Source organism: Varroa destructor, unplaced genomic scaffold (genome assembly GCF_002443255.2).
Source record: "Varroa destructor unplaced genomic scaffold, Vdes_3.0 BEIS01000007.1, whole genome shotgun sequence".
Taxonomy (NCBI): domain Eukaryota; kingdom Metazoa; phylum Arthropoda; class Arachnida; order Mesostigmata; family Varroidae; genus Varroa; species Varroa destructor.
Genome location: NW_019211460.1, coordinates 14,317,647 through 14,339,422, shown reverse-complemented (window position 1 = coordinate 14,339,422; position 21,776 = coordinate 14,317,647). Strand labels below are relative to the sequence as shown.

The following is a 21,776-nucleotide window of genomic DNA, read 5'->3' as shown; positions in this document are numbered from 1 at the left end:
GGACTTTCAGGCCTTATTAGTAGACTAACCTCAACGTTTCTGCAAATGCTGCTTCTTCGATAGAATCGAAATGAAAGAGCGGGGCGTCGTTGGGGCTCTCTGGCGAACATTTGGGGGGCTCATTCTAAAAGGGTTGTGTTTTAGCCTTGTCATTGACCTATTCCAATTCACACAACCTCTTCTACTCGACGCAATGATAACCTCAGCGGACTTAGCGAAAGCTGGCCAAGCTACGTTTGAAACGTCCTGGAAGGGGGTCTTCTACGCGACACTGATGTTTGGTGCGGTCTCTATTCAAACAATTACCATCTCCTATTATATTTACCATATGCAGAATATCGCGATTCGTGTGCAAGCGGCTTTGATGTCCGCTGTATACAGGTAAGTATGGAAGTGAACGCCAAATTATAAAACGTGACCGTTTCCTATAGTTCATTTTTTGATTGTTTTCATTTCATCTTTCCTGCAGACACGTGTGATGAGCGTACCTTATGTTTACGTATTACGAGAACTACGCAAAGTTCCTTTGCTTAACCAGTTGACCTTCGTACGTTTCTCAGAAAGGCCCTAGCTTTGGCGAGCTCTTCGGAGACAACCAGCGGTGAACTCATCAATCTAATGATGGACGATGCATATCGTCACAGAGAGCTTGTGATGACATGTAATACAATGGTTTCGGTCATTCTGAAGATTCTGTATAATGGCGTCTATTTGTATACTCTTATCGGATGGTCGATGCTCGCTCCGATTGTCTTGACGATTCTACTATCTCCACTCAATTTTTGGATCATCAGTTTATTGGCTAAATATTCTGTGAGTATCCTGTGAAAAAAAACAGATCTCTAGCGTAGCACTAGTTGGTTTTGGCTAGCCCTTGTTTGTAAGATTGAGCCAAGTTTGCTCTAACGTAACTCATTTCTATTTGTGGATGCGACCGCGCGTTACAGAAAGCAATGCTAACACTGAAAGACGAACGTTTCCGGGTGATGAACGAACTGATTAGTGGCATGAGAATATTAAAGCTCTATGGCTGGGAGTTGGGCTTTGAAGATATCATCAACCAAATTCGCGTAAAAGAAATACAAATGATTCGCAGAACTCAAGCAGCAATGGTGGCTCTAATAGTCGAGTTTAAACTAGCACCATTTCTCATGTCGGTAGCTGCATTTTACTGTTACGTTCTCATCAATCCGACGCACATATTAACCGCAAGAACGGCGTTCGTTGGCATCAGCGTTATTTCCGATTTGGGAATGGCATTTGGTAAGTTTTCCCTCGAATTAGAACGAGGGTTTCTAAGAAGATTAAATACGCTGGAGCCTATTTTACTAGAACCTCATCGGCTAAAAGTCCGGCTTCACATAGATTCGCGCGTGGCGAACTGCAAATGAATAAAGACGGCCTATACGAAGGTGCGATGCGGTTTCTATCATGGCGAGGTCCCACTTAATGCTTAATGGTGTTTTTTGGGTCGAACGAACTCTTGGCTTGGGCTTCATCGCCAGGTCAGGTCCGTAAAACCAGCGAAAGCCATCACGTGCTATTTTCCATGTTGGGTTTATCAATATCGGCTGAAAGAGCCAGTGGTATTAGCCTTCCCTTACGCTGGCTTCACATGTGTTTGTCGGAATAGTATTTGCCGGAGATTGTTCTTGACGCGAACTGTTTATGTATGCCAAGCGAACGCTTTTTCAAGAGTGAATTCAGAGCTATCTTACCCGTTTCCCCAAACCCAGTTGTTTTATGCCGTATACCTGGAGGGGTTCAGTGATGGATTTACGATTGATCAAAGGCTATGTACTTTGACCTCATCTTGTATAGCTAGCTACACACGCTTGACTGAGAAAAGGCATGATAACACTGCCTATTATCTGTTGTAAGAACGGCAGGCAGCAGCCTGTCCATAATTCAAAATTTGAAATCAATTACAATGCGCTTCATTGGCTTGTCGACCTGAAAATTCAGTAGGTATGTGTATGATACGTGGTTATGAGTCGTGGTTCGTCGATACTAGTTCAATGAGGTTTCAGTTTGGAAATTTAACGGTAACCTATCGTAAACGACTAACGAGGATGGATTCATTTCAGCTCTGGTGTGATTAATGTACTGTTCTTTTAAATCGTCCAAAGACACATTTTGCATTAGTTGACCAAATTTGTTGCTGGTTGACGAAAGACATCCCCATAGGAAACGTATAGCTTTTTTCTTTGTACGGTATTAATTTCCTGTATACTATGTGATCCATACAGCTTTGGTGCCACAGATCTTCTCGGGAGTCTTCCAGAGTCTTGTAAGCGTTGGTCGAATGAACTCCTTTCTCAATTCAGACGAAATTGACCCGTACATTAACCGCGAACCGGATAAATTGGCGTCTAGTGACTTATGCCTGTCGATAAAGAATGGTTATTTTGCTTGGGTTAAATGTAAGTAGAATGTATTACTTCGTTAATTTATTAATTTCTGTTGATAGGTCTTACCGTGGTACGCATAGCCTCTTTTGTTTCATCAGGCTTGCTCTGAGAGAGAGAGAGAGAGGGGGGGGGCGGGCGAGAGAGAGTAGAGGGAGGACATTTTCATGGCTTAGGCCGAGAATACGACAGACTTATGATATTGAAGAAACCTGGTTCTTCACTGTCCTGTTAGGGCTATTGTACCATAAATTGAATAGCTGACGAGCGCTTTCGAATTGAATCTACTTACGAACTTGGTAGTGGTTCTTATAAACGTCGCACAAAGGTACAGTTAGAAAGCACTCAACACAGAGATATTCTGTGCAAATTGTAGGCATCGTATCAAAAACACGATTACTGACAAAAAATGTCTGTAGCTCAGGATCTAAAAATATAATAAATTAACTGTAAAATAGTTATTCTAGCATGCGTGCTTAGGAAGATGCTTGCTTTCGTCTAAATAAGTTGTTGTTTTGCTTAACTTGGCGGGAAGATGTTGATAGTGTAAGTTTACTGCTTAGTCAATGGATTCTGGACTGGTGTAAATTTATCTTTGCCAATTATATCGCATGTTTTTTGCCTTTTTACAAGCGTCGGCAGAAGAGGATCAAAAAACAAATTTAACAGCAGCAGATGGAGATCAGAAAAAACCGATACATAAGAAGCGTTTTGTTCTTCGTAACATAAACATATCGGTGAAGAAAGGCCATCTTCTTATCATTATTGGTCCCGTTGGGTCCGGCAAGAGTACGCTGCTTTACGCACTACTGGGACAATTAATTAAACTCAATGGAGAAGTAACAGTTATTGGTAATTGAAGTATTTAGAGATGATTTTTTTCAATTTACAGACTTGGTATATATGCGATAGCCATCCGTTAACAAGTGGAAGTTTTCGATGACTTGGCTTCCTCCTATAATGAATATGTTTTGTCCTTCTTTTCGCATCAAATAGGTAGTCGCTTATAAACGGCCTACGTATTACGCAAAAGCATATGTCTTCACGTAAATTCTCACTTACAAGTCAAATACTGCACAACCTTAAATACACAGTATTTCTTACCTATATACCTCTCTATCAATATATGTATCCTCCATAGGGGCCTAAGTCGAAACTGGAGCCAGCATATAATGTTTGTCCTCTTTGGTTTGTCCGCTTCGTTGCAAGGAAGAGAGATGCAGTTTTTTAGAACAGATAAATAATCAACCATATACATGCGCCTCCCGTGCAAAAGCCCGTACGGCCTATATATAGAAACGATTCTTTAGGCCAACTAACTCTAAGTTGTATTATTCGCGATACGCTAGCGTATCGTAAAGACACCGGGAGGATTTCAAACGCCAAATATCAATTAGAGACGACTGATAATCGTGAAAAAGTTGACCGGAACAGTACCTGGTTTGTGTTGTTCTTGTGTGTAGGTAAGGTTGCTTACGTCCCTCAACAAGCGTGGATCCTAAATGCGAGTATTCGGAAGAATATACTTTTTACAAAGCCGTTTAAGAACAAGAAGTACGAGGAAGTCCTCAAGGCCTGCGCTCTGACCTACGACCTAAACGTTTTACCTGCAGGCGACGAAACTGAGATCGGTGAAAAAGGCATTAATTTATCAGGTGGTCAAAAGCAGCGAATTTCGATCGCACGTGCCTGCTACGCCTCCGCGGATGTCTATTTTTTTGATGATCCTTTGAGCGCTGTTGACGTTCATGTTGGCTCACATCTTTTTAAACATGTACATACATTAGGAACGTATATCGGTAGAGATATGGCCTTTTACATTGTCTTATACGTGAAAGCCTTTTATTCGATTCGTGTAAGTAGTTAATGTCAGTGTAATAATAATAATAGTGTATATACAAGTATGGAACAATTGTATATAGTAAAAATCTGCTTTTAATTTATTTATTTTTGTTGATAGCGACTTCATAGCTACTTCGATGAGTACGCCTTCGAAAGATGTTTTCATCTCCATGTGTTTGTATTCCAAGATCTGTAATTCGGTCCAAATGCGTAACCTCGTTGAAATTTCTTGCCAGGTCATAGGACATAAAGGCCTACTCGCAGATCGTACTAGAATACTAGTCACTCACAACGTATCATACTTACCATATGCGGACCGTGTCATCGTACTTAAAGATGGAATGGTGGCAGAACAAGGAACGTACAATGAACTCGTGAGAGAAAGTCAGGTGTTTGCGGAACTTGTGAATCAGCTGAAGGCTCAACAAGATAAAGTGAGCATCTCAGAAGATCCGAACTCCGCTGTTAGCCTACCATCGCCGTCACGGCGATTTTTAATTGGGCATATTTTGCTTAAATAATAAGTCATTACGGTATTACAACTGGACTACCTAAACAGTAGTTTTATTGTTATCATGGTTGCTTTTATAAAGGAAAGTCCCGGACAAACAAGGAAAAAGGCAGACGAAAATCAAGACAAAGTTAAGAACACAGATAAGGTACGTATCTGGATTGAACAAACTTCACCTGTGCTTCAATACTCATTGAACTACATATGAGTGAACCTGTTGACTTTTCAACATGCTTACTCTGTTCCAGTAGCAAATGGTTCAGAGCTATTATTTCGACATTCTGCGGACATCTTGGCTAACTGTTGCAGCCCGTCCCAGCGCTGTAGGGTCAAGAAGCGATCCGCAGGTAACTTCAATATTGCTTCTTATATCTGTCGTCTGTGTTGCAGTTTAAACAAAACGCACAACTCATCGAGGATGAGGACATGAGACTCGGTGCGGTAGACTGGCATGTGTACGCTGCGTATCTGGATGCTATAGGATATAAGTGGCCGATAATGATCCTATTTTTCTCCTTGATGTCAGTTTGGTTCTCCATTAAAGCTAGAGATTGGCTCTCAGTATGGTCGGGTGACGTCCCAGGATCAGGTCGGTACCGTACTTCGATCGGAGCATAGTCTTTATCGATAACGATCGTAGACGATGGCGTAATCTTACGATATTAAGCCATAAGTAAGGGCAATCAAACGAGAATCTGTCCCGGGCTTTTTTCCTTGTCGTTAAGCTCGAACAATCGAGAGTCATTCTTTGAGAAGCAAACGGATGTTCACAGTTGAAGTTTGACGTTTTTAACTCGGAATCACTCAATAATATTTTTATCAATTATAACATCAGGTGTTTTCTAGCGTAACCGTGAGTTTACTTAACCCTTTAGTTGGTAATCGTTTAGTAGTAGTTAAGCTGGTCGAAGAGTAGTGGCTATCTTCTCCTTATTATTTTGTTCTTCGTTTACTGATGATCGAGCGTTATCCTGCTGGAGAGCTCTACCGTGTAGAGACAAGGTCGTCGACATAGCTTCATCGGGATCACAGTTTCACTTCGAATTTAAACTCCAAACCGCTTTGCTACAGTCAAAGATGGTACTTTCTAGTTAAAAAGTGCATTTCTCCAGGCTTTTCGAAATCCTTCCTTGAGCCACTTTTGAAAGCAGATTATTGTTATGATGGGCAAAAAGTTGGTGTCGCGAAACCACTAGGCTTTAGCATAACATAGCTATATTTGAAATCTTCAGATTTCAAATTTATACGACTATTTTTATACGACTATTCCTATATGGCCTTCATCTAGCCTATCGAAAACTAGTTTCCGCGTCACAGACAATGAAATCTACTACAGCTTGTATGCCTTATAAAAACTAAAAATCTCATGACTGAAAGGCATCGCCGTAGCAACATGTTTTTTTTATATATATACAGTGATCGTAAAAATATATTGGGGTTGTCCTTCGTGTTTTAATAAATTTACAAGGATCTTTCTTAAAGCTGCGCCCTGATCTGCCTCATTTATCCAGACGGCAAAATAAGCGAAACGATGCGGGATTATCGTATACTGATATATTGTGTACTGGGATTTGGAAATGCAGTAGCACTTATGCTATCACTAACGGCTCGTAACTATGCGTCGATTGAAGCTGCGGCATTAATACATATGAATGTTCTATATTGTATCTTGCGTGCTCCGGTGAGTTTCTTCGAGACCACACCAACTGGCCGGATTGTAAACCGGTTCTCAAGAGACATCGCCATTGTTGACGTAATTGCCGCCGAAACGTTGCATATGTGGATGTTTGCGGTTTTTCAGGTTTGTCTTTTTGCTTCTTTAGCAATTGGTCAGTTGTTTGACTCGCGTGTAACAAACATTATAAAATAGAGGGGAAACTGTAAGTTTATTACGATAGAGGCTTTCACATCGAAAGAAATCAAGATCAATTTGTTTTCTATTACGTAAGATCGGTCTTTTCTTTTTAATGAGTAAAAAAAAATGAGAGAAAAAATTTTTTTTCTTTACATCTTCGTTCCATTTTCCTTCATCATCTTTCCTACGACATGATCAGAAGTGAGTATCTTTCTATACATGGTTTTCTTATTCCAGCTATGCGGGACACTTCTAGCCATCACGATTGAGATCCCCATCTTTTTCGCGGCGGCGGCACCCCTTTCCATCCTGTATTACGGCTTTCAAATGCTGTACTTGAGTCTGTCTCGGCAGCTTCAGAGATTGATTTCGGTAACGTTCTCTCCGATTTTTTCACACTTCACCGAGACTTTCGCAGGCATCTCGGTCATCCGCGCTTTCGAAGTAAAGGACTTTTTTGTTAAAGAGTCGTGCAGGAAGCTCGATGCAAGTATTCAGTGCAGCTATGCAGACCTCGCTGCTGAAAGGTTGAGTATTTTGATAGAATTACGGGGGACCATAATTCTATGGTAGTTTATACCATATTGAGAGTCAGTCATCTGTAGGTCGGGGCACTCATTAAATAGAAGTGACGCTACTTGTAGGCTTTATGCGCATGAAAAACTCAACGGATCTTTGCAGATTTTTCGTTCTGTCAAGTACGACTAATTGTCCTGCCGTTCGGTGTGTTTATGGACTACCATAAGTGGACTTACTAAGACAGTAGGATAAGAAAAACAAGTGTATTTTTAAAAATGTCGTTAGCAAATAATAGATCGAAGAGATTCGGACAAGAAACTCGTTATCTACATATGCTTGAAAGCAGGATCATGTTATCCCCGAGTGCATTGATCTATCCATTTTGTTTTTTTTTTTTCTTTTTGGAATGAGTCTTTCCAGAAATTCTACTGGTTAAGGCCCGCCGAATATGACGCTGTGTGCTATTGTTTATCCTGCTGCAGATGGTTGACCGTTCGACTGGAAATCTGTGGTAGTTTGATTCTCCTGTTTGCGTCACTGGTCATGGTCTACTATCATGAGCAATTTCAAGGACATGGCGAAAAAGTCGGTTTGATTCTCACCTACTCGCTCTCAGTTACCATGATGCTTAATAGTATCATACGAACCAACTCGCAAATGGAGATTAGTCTGGTCTCCGTGGAACGCCTCCTCGAGTATATCAATCTTCCAAGTGAGGTATTCCTGCGATAAGAGATCAGCCAGAGGCATTTGCTTTCCTTAATCGGAACAATTTGGATGTATCGAAGAGCGTCACTAGTAAAACAATCCCAATGTTGTCCTGGACTGGGCTTTAGACCCAGATTCACTCAATAACAATACCACATATACTTGCTGAATATAGACTGACATCGCTGACAACTTTTTGATAAAAAAAAAAACGCTAATAACAATAGCATAAACTAATAAACTCGACATTAGGCAAATGTAGATGGCTGTACGAGCTTCCACATTACATGAGATACCGTGATTGTTACATAAACTATATATTTCCAGCTATACTATACTGACAGTTCAGTAGTTTTCCTCGAATAGCAAACATAGTCTGTGATACCATTTCGACAATGCTAACACCTTTCGTACCGTATACAGGCTCCGTGGAAAACATTACAGCAAGACATTCCTGCTGAATGGCCTGAACATGGTGGGATCGCGTTTGAGAATTACTCAACACGATATCGAGAAGGACTTCCTCTTGTCCTTAAGTCGATATCAATCGTCATTAATCCTGGAGAAAAGGTAAAATACGATCGTTAAGAAGTACATGCATTAGTAAAAAAAATATATATTCCTAAATAAGTCTCTTGTGTAGCGCAGTTCAGTGCTAGCGTCAAGATGCTATCGTCGTGATTGCGTATCCCAAGGGTACGGCAGAAATAAGTGATATGCAAATATATGTACACCTGATATTATATAAACATGACATATATAACTTTCTATGATCAAGCGCAGCTACCCATAAGTTACCCTCAAATTTAAAAAAATCTTCTCCGAAATTAATTTTGTAAACCATCAATCTCCAACATGTTTTAATCGTATCGGTTAATGGCGACCTATATAATTAATTCTAACTACACAAATTATTAAAATTAGAGCTAAAATTAGCTCTAAGGTACTTCCATTTCTGATAATGGAGATTTCATGCTTGCAAGTCACGTGCCATTACATTAGTGTTGTCTATCTAACCGTTGCTACGAGAATTGAAAGACTGCCGCTTTGTACAATCACTATAGGATTGAAAGTTGGATTGTGATGTCTACACAGGTTGGCATCGTGGGCCGAACGGGAACAGGAAAATCTTCATTAGCTTTAGCGTTATTTCGTGTACTCGAAGCAGCCAAAGGCAGAATCGTGATTGACAACATCGACATCGGCCTCATTGGCCTTCATGACCTGCGTCATAGATTAACAATTATCCCGCAAGATCCTGTCTTGTTCCGAGGCTCACTGCGGCTCAACCTAGATCCGCTTCGTTCGGTCAGTATTCGATTATCGGTGACACCCGCCCAGTGACACATTCAGCTGTTAATTGATTTAGTACTTTCTCTTACAGGATATGTATTGCTTTTTGGCCAAAGGACAAAATTGTACATCTAACTTTGGGAATGCGACATAATGTGTGGCTTGTTTGCCCAATACTTTTTGGCTGGGTAACTTATAGATGCGGTTCCGTAAATCTGCACTATAAAATTTTATATAATATATGGAGCGTGTATGTATGTGCGGGTGAGAGGGGAGTGTTCTTCCTAGATATGATAGTCTATATATATATATAGATGACATATGAGTAGCGCGCTCCCGAGGCACATTTGCCCTAACGATCACGATTTGAGTCCGCAGCAGTCTGAACGAGTGCACAAGAATTATTTCTTTTTTGCGATTTACAGTTCAATGATAAGGAACTGTGGCGCGCGCTCGAGTTAGCGCACTCAAAAGAATTTGTTGGCAAGCTTACCGCCAGTGACGGATCAAAGGGTTTAAGCTACTTAGTGACAGAGGGTGGAGCAAACCTTTCGATGGGGCAACGCCAGCTTCTGTGCCTCGCTCGAGCGTTGCTGCGGAAGAGTCGCATCCTGGTCATGGATGAGGCCACGGCCGCTGTTGACCAGGCGACAGATAAGCTTATACAAGAGACAATACGAAAAGAGTTCAAGCACTGCACCGTACTTACTATTGCGCATCGACTGAACACAATTCTCGACTATGATAGGTACTTCAAACCGTTTACTAACTTTACATGTCTGTAGCAATTTGCCCCTCTTATATGCTATATTAGCGGAAAGAGAAGACGAAGCTATACGGCCCATTGGAACTTATTTATTCCGTCATTGTAGCAATCCAGAGTACTAGAGTCTAGAAAATCTCAAGAGAAAAACTATCGCGTTAGGGTTTCTGTGTATAAGTTACCGGATTTGAAAAATGTGGTAATCTTCTGGAGCAATGTCTGGTGAGTATGGCAGATAACAGAAAACTCCGGAAAGGACTGTGTGTGGATCTTCACGGTATAAAGTCGAGTGTTCTCGTACGGTTTCTCTATTACGTCTCCCAAAGTAAAGTTTCAGCCGCGATGGGCAAATCCGAATGTTAGTGGACAATGCCTGCATTAGACGGCCCAACAGGCACCGTCAGCTTTTGCAACTTTGCAGTTACTTGGGAATGTTGTTAGGTCAGTGCAGCTGTATCCTAATGTGATTGCCTGTAATAACAGTAAAATATCAATATATTGTTCATAATCAAATTTGGTATGAGGATGAATCACTGTTTTAGCGCGAGAGCAACGAAAAGCAAGTGTCTATACTTCTCCCTTTTGGATTCCCATTTAAATAATGCGGCATCAGTTTGTTAAGTTTTTTTGCCTTACAAGTAAACAGATCTAGTTTTTTTAGATGGCCAGAGTTGAGTGCTGATAACGATACACTGTGAGATAAATTAACTGCTATGAGATTTCATTTATATCTCGCTCTTGGAACCTTTTAAATCAACGGCCCAAATTAACGCTGGTAGTATATCGTTCACTGGTACAATATTTATATATTTGTATTGATGGAACTTAAAGCAATTAAATTTTTCATGGCTCATTGCAACCCGTCTACTAAAAGCCTGAATGGCGACATTATAATCCATTTTTTTTTTAAGTACCAATGGCCCTTGATGTGGCGCACCATTTCAAAATGATAGAATGAACGCTTCTTCCATTTCACACTGAGCAACTTCAAATTTGTAGCTAGCACCCATAATCTGCGTTTTTTTTCTCGTTTTTTTTTTATCGTTAAGACTATATAGCGGAACATTGCAATGGATGGTTTGCTATGCCTTACGTCTTCGTATATTTGAAATTTTCAGAATAATCGTTTTTGACAATGGTCGCGTAGCGGAGTTCGATTCGCCAGTAAATTTACAAAAAAAGCAGACTGGTCTATTTTATGCCTTAGTAAAAGAAGCCAATCTACCCCCTGACAAACATTTTCACGAGACGAAGATGCCGGCCGAATGGACATCGAATAGCCAAAAAGCTCGTCCGGTTTCAATCTAATGACGATGGTTTTTCTACGGGCGAATTTCTAATCTGGTGTTTTTTTCAAGGCTGAAACGACCAACTCTGTACTGCGTAGTTATTTTATTATACTGCATTAATAAACCAACAGTATTCGTGAGAAAACTTTCTCATAGCTGAAATTATATACTGTAAAACAGTTGTTAGAACGGGGTGACAATACGCAGCATCATGGGTAGATATCGATTTGATGACTGGAACAGAATTTCACTGCCCAGCAGTGCCACCGTCACAGAATCAACAATATATGGTCGAAATAACGGCGAAGCAAATGAGCGTACTCATATATTAGATAGGGTTCTACAGAAAGCGTATAAGAGAACGCCTGACACGAATTAATCCTACCACCCCCCTATTTGCTACGTTACGTTGCGTACGATGTTACGTTATGAACTGGTAAAAGGTGTTTACAGACGAGCGAATAGCTTCGTTTAGGTGACACGGAAGCCGGAACACAAACGTGCTACTTGAACAAAGGTGGCTGAACCGAGAGTAGTATGGATCAGCATAACTCATGTACAGGGCGCGTATTCTAACCTAGTTTGACATAGATATTTGACCTTGTTATATTAGGCGGTTGGTTTCTAGCACGCAACGATGTCAGTCTATGCCCAGAACACTGGGTGGCCCCAAAATTTAGCATTTTGCTATTGCACCATTACGGGCTCCAGCCAGCCGGGGCAGTTAGCAATTTTTCTACTGCATATCCATTTAGTTACCCCGGTACGGCAAGTCATGGCTGAAGTTACGTTGTCGGTCTAGTCTACCTCAATGTTTCAACGGCTAAAAGTACACTTGGTTATGGTAAAAGGCGCCACACTTGAAGTACCTTAGCGTACGATCGTATAATGCAATCTTCAGTACATGAGAAGAAACTTCAGTGAGATACATTTCTAAACCTGTGGGATTATTTCGCTGTATGACTGGATGATGTGGAGCGAACCTCTTTGAAATGGTAAGCATATTTTAGACGATAGCTAGATTATCTAGTTTATATAGTATAGTTGTTTCGTTAATTTTAGATTGAAGATTTTTAGATTTTAAGATTAGACAAGGGTGAAACTACCGCAAGTAACGATCACAATCACTAAAAACAATGTGAGTCTCTATCTTAATTATAAGTATTAACTAATAATAAGTTGCCTTACCCACCCATCGTAAGCCCGGGCTATTCTAAGATTATTATTACAGCTCTGTATACAATCCGTCTTGCAGTAACACGCTCGAGAACCGCCTTGAGCTATATTTCTCTTTTTTCTTTAATTTAAGGTACTACCTTTTAGTCCTTAATACGTAGTCGTAATCCTTGAACCTTGTGGCTCACTATGCATATAGGAGGAATACAGCCCTTGCCATGCTGTGCCTTTCCTAAAAATGAAAACAGCAAAATCGGACTATAGCTATAGAATATTTCAGTGTGTTGCAGGCGTCAACCCTCAATCGTAATCTTCCAAAATGCTTTCTTCTTCGTAACCTATTTTAACGAAATTATGTCAACTCTGGCCAGATACTTTCCTGAAGCTTCTGCAAAGATCGGATAAAAAACAGTCTCCCTTCCACAGAGATGACAGGTGACTCGGTTTTACTGAACTAATAAGCGCCGATGGAGGATTGCTTTTTGGATGGGTTAGTTGTTTTGAATCTTATCTAGCTGTTAAAATTTGTAAGCATAGGAAAAATCGGTGCCGGACTCTTGATAAATAGCCAATTTAATGCTTTGGATCATTTTGTTCGTTGCAAGCATTACGATTCATTTCGGTATATAGTACTTTTTTTTCCTAAAACTCTTTTCCCTTTCGTAAAATAGTTAACTTTCAATATTATCATAGTAAGTTTGTATCTTGTATGTTTGGTCTTCAATTGTTTACCTATAGCTTATTCTGAAATTGAGCAGACAAATATTGGAGTGCTTTCGGGTACCGATTGTTTGTTTCGGTCCAGCGGCTCATTAGTGTGTACCTATCTTGTACTAAATGTTGACGGATGAGTGATACATTATCAAATGCTCTTTCAACAAATAACAACAATTGCATACATTTTCGCTCTGAAGGAACTCATCACCCAGCCAAAACATTTTTATTTGGGTTTTTTTTTATAAAATTTTTCTATGAGCGAATTTTCGCTTTTTAACTAAATGTTCGATTACTAAACATGGAAAGTGAGTCCTCCTTAGATTGATCTCGAAACAGATCACAAGTACGGGATAACTAACTTATGATAGATTATAATACTACTGAAGATTATACAGTAAATGTAATATTTGTGTTAAAAATTTCCTTCTGTAAATTACGTCGAATCCTCAAAAATGGACCTCTTGTATTATCATAAACTGTCACTAGTCTGTAAGACAGGACGTCTCAGAATATAACAAATTTTTTTTAAACAAATTTTTTTTTGCCGTTTCATGCATACACAAGCACTTTTCTAATTTGAGCTAAGTGTCTGTTTCTTGTCTTCTGAAAGCTCTCCAAACACGATTACTTTTTGCTACTAAGCTGTGCAGTATTTTTTTTTTTGTAAGCTTGAAAATAGTAGTGTTTGTTCAACTGAAATCGAACTGTGAAACCTATTGACAATGACATTTGAGAGGGATTACATCAACGTTTTCGCTTAGGCATACAGGAACGAATCGGTTTTCCAATCTGGGTATGTGCCCCAATGCAGGCTTCTCTGGGCCGCGGGCGTACCGACATATTCAGCAATATGGAACAGATATCATAGATTTAGCCCATTTACTCTGCTATACCGAATTCTATAGTATACTTATTGAAATAACAGAAGTATTCTCTGCAGTAAAGCCGGAAAATCTCCGGGTGTGGAAACGCGGTATTTGGAAATATTTGTGGTCCGTTTTACGGCTTATTTCCCCCCTGGTCACTGGCAGAGTTAACCAATTTTCGGAAATGTGTTATTGATTCATTAACGTTTCTTAGAGTGTAACAGTATTTCATACATTAGAGCGTATTTTCACAGGGCACGGGTTTTCCTAGAATTTGGTGATCTAGATATGCTGGCCTTCAATCAAGTGTTGAATTGCTATTTTAGAAATATCCTTATCATAAGTGAGTACAAGATTGCTAACTCATGAGGAAAAATTCAAAGCGAAGTATCGTCTTCATCGTCTCAGATATTATTTTCATGCATCGCACCTCTTATGTACCCGTCAAATCTAAACTTGAAAACCGAAGGCCCGCCAAGAACCATCGAAAATGAACTTGTGTGAAAATTAACGCTGTATAAAAAAAAAAAACCGGAACCGTACCCCTGTTTTACCCAAATGTTTCACATGTGCTAAAAGTGCCACTTCTTAGGGTTATGGTTTTTTTATTATCACTATTACCCATTACGACTGCAGCTCTAATTGGAGACCTAAATAACTAACTAGTCACTTATCTTACTTATATTGTATTATGTCCATTGAACTTTCTTATAAAAACCGCCCTGAGCGATATCGTTAAATGTAAACTTAGTAGTGCTACATACAAAAGTACGCTACATACAAAACATCCCGACATTTTAAAGAACATCAAGTTTTAGGCTGCTAGCAGGCCAGAGATTCCAAAAACTCACGCGCTAAAAACAGTCGAAAAAATTAAGGTATAGAAGGAACAACAAGAAGACTAACTGTTACAGCTTATTTAGACGACCCAATTTGCAACTAATATTCTGCTTTTTAAAACGGCTGCAAATATCAATAGTAAAAACAATGGTACATGAAGGATAATTTTTAGGCTATAAAATCTTTAAATCTAAACCTTATCAAAGGTCCTCATGCGGGTGTTTCGTTACGATAAGCAACTTGTATGAATTTGAATTCGACCTATTTCTCCAATAACTGAGCAGTCTGGAAAACTCTTGGGGCTCAACTTTTGAGATGCGATATACGTTTTCAGCGACGCGAGGCTCAGGGCCATAGAGAGGGTGTTACATAATTATATGATGTAATAGAACATATGGGAACGTAAGTTTTTCTCCTACAGGACCGAGATGCGTGAGCGAAATATTGTTGAAGCTATCTAACAAACGTTCGGCAAGGGAATGTTGTAGGAACCACCCTTGAGCACTCATTTAGACGTAGAGAGTTAGTAATGATCGGCAATACGGTCTTTGCAACCGTTTTAAACATGTCATTAAACGTCATATATATATACACGTTAATTCCGAGTTGTTCCGACCATAGTTATGATCTTTGAATGATTAGACCCTCACTGTCACGGCAGAGGAAATTTGCATACGCTTTATTGGATACTGATATAATTTTCGTTATGGGTTTGCGGTTTTTTGACCCAGCTCGATTCATTTGTTTATATACATATATAAACGATATAAAAGGTCTCATTGATAAGAGCACTACGACTAACCGGAGCGGCCCCAGTTCAATCCAAGAAAATTCCTGAACGCTTGTCATAATCGTACTCTCTATATAGATTAACTTAATATATCATCGATCACCACGAATGTAGTTCAGAACTTTTTGTTATCGTATTGTGATTCACCATTCCAGCGCGTTAACTAGTTTTATACAATCTTATCAGATCATTATGGCGAAGACAGGAGACGATCAGACGGTGTAACCCAAATGATCTGATATAATTGAGGAAGTAATGGAAAAACAGTATATATATACATTGTTTTGCTTAAAATTGCTGTTTCAGTACTCATCAGCCTTCGTATGTATGCACCTTAACTTTAGGTAAGTGAACCTTATTCGAGCTAATTATTCAGCAGAATCCACTCAATATGTTGTATCTGTAATAGAATTGCTTTGAAGTTTCAACAAGCGTTGGCTACATTTGAAGTTCCGCCAACATTAAATGATAAGCCTTTATCCTTATTGCATAATTTCTATGGGAAGCTATATAATATTCGGACACCGACCGCAAGCTCTAACAATAAGGACGCCACAGCGTTGTCAATTGACAAGAGAGCCTTTCAAAAGGACGAAACGTTCGTGAGTGTTTGCCATAAATGTTTATTGCTGATCAACGGCCCTTCATTCGATAGCGATTTCGGATATTAAATAATATAAATTTCTATACGTTGTTGTACCGATATTTTCTTATAGTCGAAAAGAAGCACAGTGTTTACGCTGTTCGAAAAAAGCTTCGCTTACGTATATATTGCAGTTTATTAAGCTACCTATCATATTTATGCAAAATGTAGCGATGCACCCAAATCGTCGATTGAATCTCTGATTAAACATGTCACATCTACAACATGGAAGTTCGTTTTGTTTCGATAAGAAGAACGACATTGCTTCAGATTTTTACTTTAAGGTAGGGAGATTGATATTGCTTGAGCTTTCTTTGCAGACTGGTAACATGGAGGCAGTTGACAAGTTATTTGTGTGCGCTCCTTGCAAAAGACCGCAAAATTTCGATAAGATGATGGTAAGTAGTTGGCTGGTAAACGCAAAACTATGTTGTTTAGTGCGCTAATGGGCAAGCTGACACGACATGTTTAATTCGCGGTATATGAGACCACGGTAAATTATCTGTTACCTGTGGCAAACGTATTTTTGATACTGAGGTTTGAGAGGATGATAGTGAGGACAATTGTACAATAATATTAAGGTATTATGAGGTTTACCTGTTTGCCACTGTTAGATTATGTCAGTTCTACTCCAGGGAAGGACCTAGTATTAGAAAATAGCCTAACGCGGAGTGTAAATACTCACCCGTATTGCCGAACAGTATGCTTTAGGTTTTGTACCCGATATCTCATATACCTCCCGCGTATTCGTTAGTGAATAGTAGGTTATTAACAAAAATAGCAGGGCTACGCAGTACTACATAAAAAGTTTCACTCGATTTCACATAAGACTATTTGCCCGCCGGTAATATGTACGCAGGAAAAATGGCCTACGTTCTTCGGCAATACTGGTCTTCATGATAACATAATGCACAGCCGTTCGTCTTCGTAAGGCGGTTGCGCTCTTTCGTCACATCGAACGCCTGCCTATCTGAGATCTCACAGGGATTGATGAACGAGGAATCAACGTTAAGGCAAATGTCTACCATTTTAACCATCCTCTTAGCGCAGTTGAACAACGAGTTCGCAGACCCTAATATTCCATCGCGTTGCTTTTAATAAACGATAAAACGCTGCGTAGCGTTACAACTATGTTTTGAGTTGATCAAAGCGGTTCACGGTTAATGCAGGGCTAAACGTTTTATTAGCAGTAATGTACTACCGGATCGGTCGTAATGTACTAAGGTATCGAAAACAATATTGCCAGCGTGTAACGTAACCCGATGATAATATCCTACGGTCGGTATAAATTATTAGAGGGTTTGCAGTATTGCTTTTTCATCCTATAGATGCTGTGGTAATCTGGCATAATAGTAGACCGAACTATTGATTTATTGTTATACGAATGAGTGAGGCAGCTGGCAGAAAAAAGCTATACTTTTGCTGGGATTGTCCTCCAGCTAGAAGCTTAGAGGAACAAGGTGAATGTCTGCAATTAGCGAAGCTTGATTTGTAAACGGAATAACTTGAATTTATATGTGAAGTATCGGGGCACGGCTTGCTTTATGAGCGAATACGTGAACTTCAGTACAGCATCCCGCGTTCCCTGTGTGAACTGCTTCTTTAGTTTCGCTCCGTTACAGAACAAAATGCATTTCCCGTAAATTAAACCCATTTTAAATATTCCCCTCATGACTACAAGGACATCTATCTTTACCGTTTTATATGGACATAGAATTTCATCCGCCACCAGTGTATCATTTAGGCTTTTCACAAATTTATCTTCTTTGAATAGTATGAATTATATGAAAGAGATAGATGATAGAAAAAGATTGGAAATCCGCATGCTCACTCCACTCTTAAGTATGCGTTCAGATTCTTTTTAACTTTGAAATAGTATTTACCACACGAATTCCGTCTGCTAGCGGCGCGCAGTTCGAGAACTGTTTAGGTTCAAGATCCGTCGGATTCGTTTGTAACAGCCTTTTTATTAATAGGCTTATTAGTTATTTGATGTATTTAGCACGAACTGTCGTCTGACCTGATTTCGACAGTCACTGTGCTTACATGGAAACTCAATGGTTAGTTAACAAATCACATAGATGCCTATTAAAAGATCTATAAAGACGTGAAATCAATTTTGAGGGACAGAGCCGATTAAATCAGACCATTTCAAGTTCGGTTAATGTTTGCAAATGCGAACTTTTTAATTATTATCATATTTACTACCCTTTTTTTATTCTATATCGTTATATAAAAACGAGCAGCTTTCAATTAGATAACACGAGCACTTTGTAGAAGAGTTAATCCTTACCTCTTATCAGAGTTACTGTAGTGTTATATAAATGTAAATGTTATACTTAAACAACAGTGGCTTTATTCTATGAATAAAGTTACAGCAACAGGCCAAAATTGACCTAAGTTCTAACTCACTTCTCTGTTGACGCGAATCGTAGTGGGAGAAAGGCTACACAAGACATGTAAAAAAGATGAGGAAAATGCAATGAATGTCACATGTATCTGGTTTAAACGGTGATTATCAAGTTTGTGAAGGTGTAGTAAATTCTTATTAGCTTGTATGCACTATATTGCCAATCAGTTAAGTAATTGGCACAAAATAGTTCTTAGAACTAGTTGAAGCATCAGTGTCTTATAGTAGGATCTGGCCAGTTAATATTTTTACCTGGTTCCTCAGAGACGTATATTTATTGCTATCTAGGGCGAACCCTGATAAACTGCTTCGATAGGTTTAACTCCGGAAGTTTTTGCGAAGTAGATTTTATCATATTGGATTTTGATGATATGCACCGTCGCTGTGTTTAGCATATATTGAATGGTGTAGAATGGACGGATTAATTAATTTAGTTACGGCAAAATGAGACTTTACTGCAACATGCAACTTCACAAACATGAATCGGTGCTCGCCCAACAATGGCTTTTACTCTCTGTATCCGGTTAGGTATTTGTTGAGAATAACTTTCCATCTCATCTAAAGTAGCCTTTAAGTTTACGATGATCGACCATGTGAATTGGTACCGCAAACCAGACACAGACGCACGTGTAGGTTAGAAGGATGGTCTTCTACCATTTGTGTAATGGGATGGTCGTCTGATTGGAAAGGATCTGACAAAAACGACGGCATGTATTTACATATAGCTGGCATTACGGGAGAACTTTTACATTAGGGTTACTTTCAATACAATATCAACTCTACCGAGTAGAGTCTTTTGGCTGGCAGTTTTTGGCTGTTTTTTCTCGTACAACTGATTCTGGTGCCACACAACAACTGGTGCCACGAATATTTTCCTCCAGTTTGTCCATCGTCCGTAGATTGTGCCCATACGGCTTTTTGTTAGCGACTCCAGAAAAAGAAGTAAGAGCGGAGTTACGTCACGCGTTCTGGGAGAGCATTCGAGCCCATCCTACCTTTAGAGTAACCATTTAGCAGATTGCTTCTATAATAATAGTAACGCGATTACTTAATCAGTTACATGAAAAGCACTTAGGAGTAAACCATATGCTTCTCAAGCTCTTTTCAACGATTTGGGTGCGAGAGAGTGTAAGATCATCTTTCAACGGAGCTTATATTCTTGTCGAGGAAAAGGGGTTGATGATGTCTTCGGTCCACGTGTTGAGTCAGTCACTAGCTTTCTCGAGTACAGGACCGAATATATAAACCTGCACCTAAAGCGGAAAGTGGTTTAACCGTAGAAGAGAATTCTTGCTACGACCCGATCAATGTGGATGTTTAGATGTGTAAAGATTGCCTCGTATCACGCGTATGTGGTCCTGCATTTTTTTCAGCACCCCATTGTTTATTCAAGACGAGACGAGACGAGACAGACGAGACGTTTCTACAGTGCAAAATACTATGACATATCTACAAGATCAAGTAATTACACGCTGAACATACAAACCTCTTTAAAGGATATTCGTATACGATGCGAGGCATAATAAAACAAAATTTCGCCACATTATGAAAGCTGCTCCGCTCAAAAACGGATAAACAGGAATCTGTACCGAGGAAAACGTATTTGTATAGCAGATAAGAGGCATAACAGTGCATTGACTTCTCCTTACAAATTTGCCTTACTAATATTTACTTAAATTACGATATAGTAGAATACGAGAAACAAAATGGGATGGACGTTGGAATTTTTAAACTAATGTTTCTAAACTGGTATTTAATATCCCTAGACCCGTTTCGTTTGGCAACGAGTTTTGCCTACTCTGTTCACTTTGTAATTGAATCAAATCACCCTGAGGACAGTTTTAAAATTGACAAATATATAATAGATAACATCGCAGTGCTAGCTCAGCCATCTAATCGACAATACCTTTGGGAGGCCAAGGCCCGGGGGCCACTCATTCGAGTCCGCTAGGTTGTCTAGGAAAATCTCACTCGACGACCAGAAACACGTTGCCTACTACGTAAACCAATCGACTGGCATATCATAAATTGACGTCTGGCAAGAACCTGCAAGGCTTCAGCTTTCTAATAGCGAAAGGCTAAGTAAATGGGGCTGTCGCAGCTGTTGTGTCTTATCCGCTAGGCATTCTAGTCATGGATGAGGAATCGGGCGCTACTGACCTAAACTTATTTAGAAGATAATCCGAAGAATACAATCTTAATCACTGCGCATCAGCATTGACTACGATAGGTAGTGTATAGCTTAATGGCTCAGCCATTCGCGTCAAATACCCACAGATGCTTAAATGGAAGATAAAGATCAATACGTTTTTTTAGGACAGCTATCGTAGATTAATTTATTTGGCATCTTCAATGGAGTGTGTCCTACTTTCTAAATATAATTCTCTTAATTATACCAGACTGTCCACCGCAAAAGCACTTATCTATCTCGGTATTTTCATAGATCCCCAGAGAGTAAGTAAATTTCGGAGCGTGGGCAGTCGACCTATAGTAGTTTTGCACTTAACTTCCCAGCAATGCCATCTTAGTTGAAGACCACCTTGTTACCCACTTGTGCTGTTTCTTGTTGCTGTTTCTTGTTTCTTGCGCCCTCAGACTGAGCAAATCGCAAGCTGGCTAAGGAACGACAGTTGCCGTTAGTGTCGGTGCTATTTAAGGGGGTCGTGGGTGTCTGCTGCTCTTCGATCTGTTCCGATCAAGTTATATGTAGCGTGAAAAAGCGCAAGGAAGAAAAGCACAATTTTATTATAGGCAGACAGAATTGGGGGGAATTCACCTCCACAAAGGGGTCCAGAGCAAGTAAAGCAGAGCCATCATGAAAACAGAGCAACAATAGTCGATTCAATAAAGTTGGACTACAAAAATAAAATGCGTAGATTTATTTAAAAAAAACTAATTATCAATATGATGTTGTCGTTGGTGATGTTAATGGCTTATGAAGTCTGGAGGCTGGCATAGTCACACCCTAATGGAAGGGATGAATATAAATATTGATTTGACATATCGCCCAACAAGAAAAACAACGTGGACACGGCTATGGCTTACTATTATATGCTCTTATATATATATATATTTTTTTCGTCAAGGCGCAAATCTAAAAGCTTATCGATAGGGCTGATTCTAGGCTGCGGGATGCGACGTCCCTT

The 21,776-nt window shown here is 39.6% G+C and overlaps 1 protein-coding gene across 1 annotated transcript; it reads left to right on the top strand.

Moving 5' to 3' along the window:
* Positions 1-193: 193 nt before the first annotated feature.
* On the top strand, positions 194-11,514 carry LOC111254086 (ATP-binding cassette sub-family C member 2-like). Its single transcript, XM_086975052.1, has 16 exons — positions 194-381; positions 561-813; positions 948-1,263; positions 2,250-2,423; positions 3,042-3,260; positions 3,872-4,182; positions 4,487-4,684; positions 4,844-4,909; positions 5,152-5,350; positions 6,273-6,562; positions 6,854-7,143; positions 7,618-7,852; positions 8,267-8,413; positions 8,939-9,151; positions 9,562-9,884; positions 11,018-11,514. Exons 1-16 carry the CDS (start codon positions 194-196, stop codon positions 11,205-11,207), a joined length of 3,612 nt encoding a protein of 1,203 aa, XP_086831178.1. The 3' UTR covers positions 11,208-11,514.
* The last annotated feature ends 10,262 nt before the right edge of the window (positions 11,515-21,776 follow it).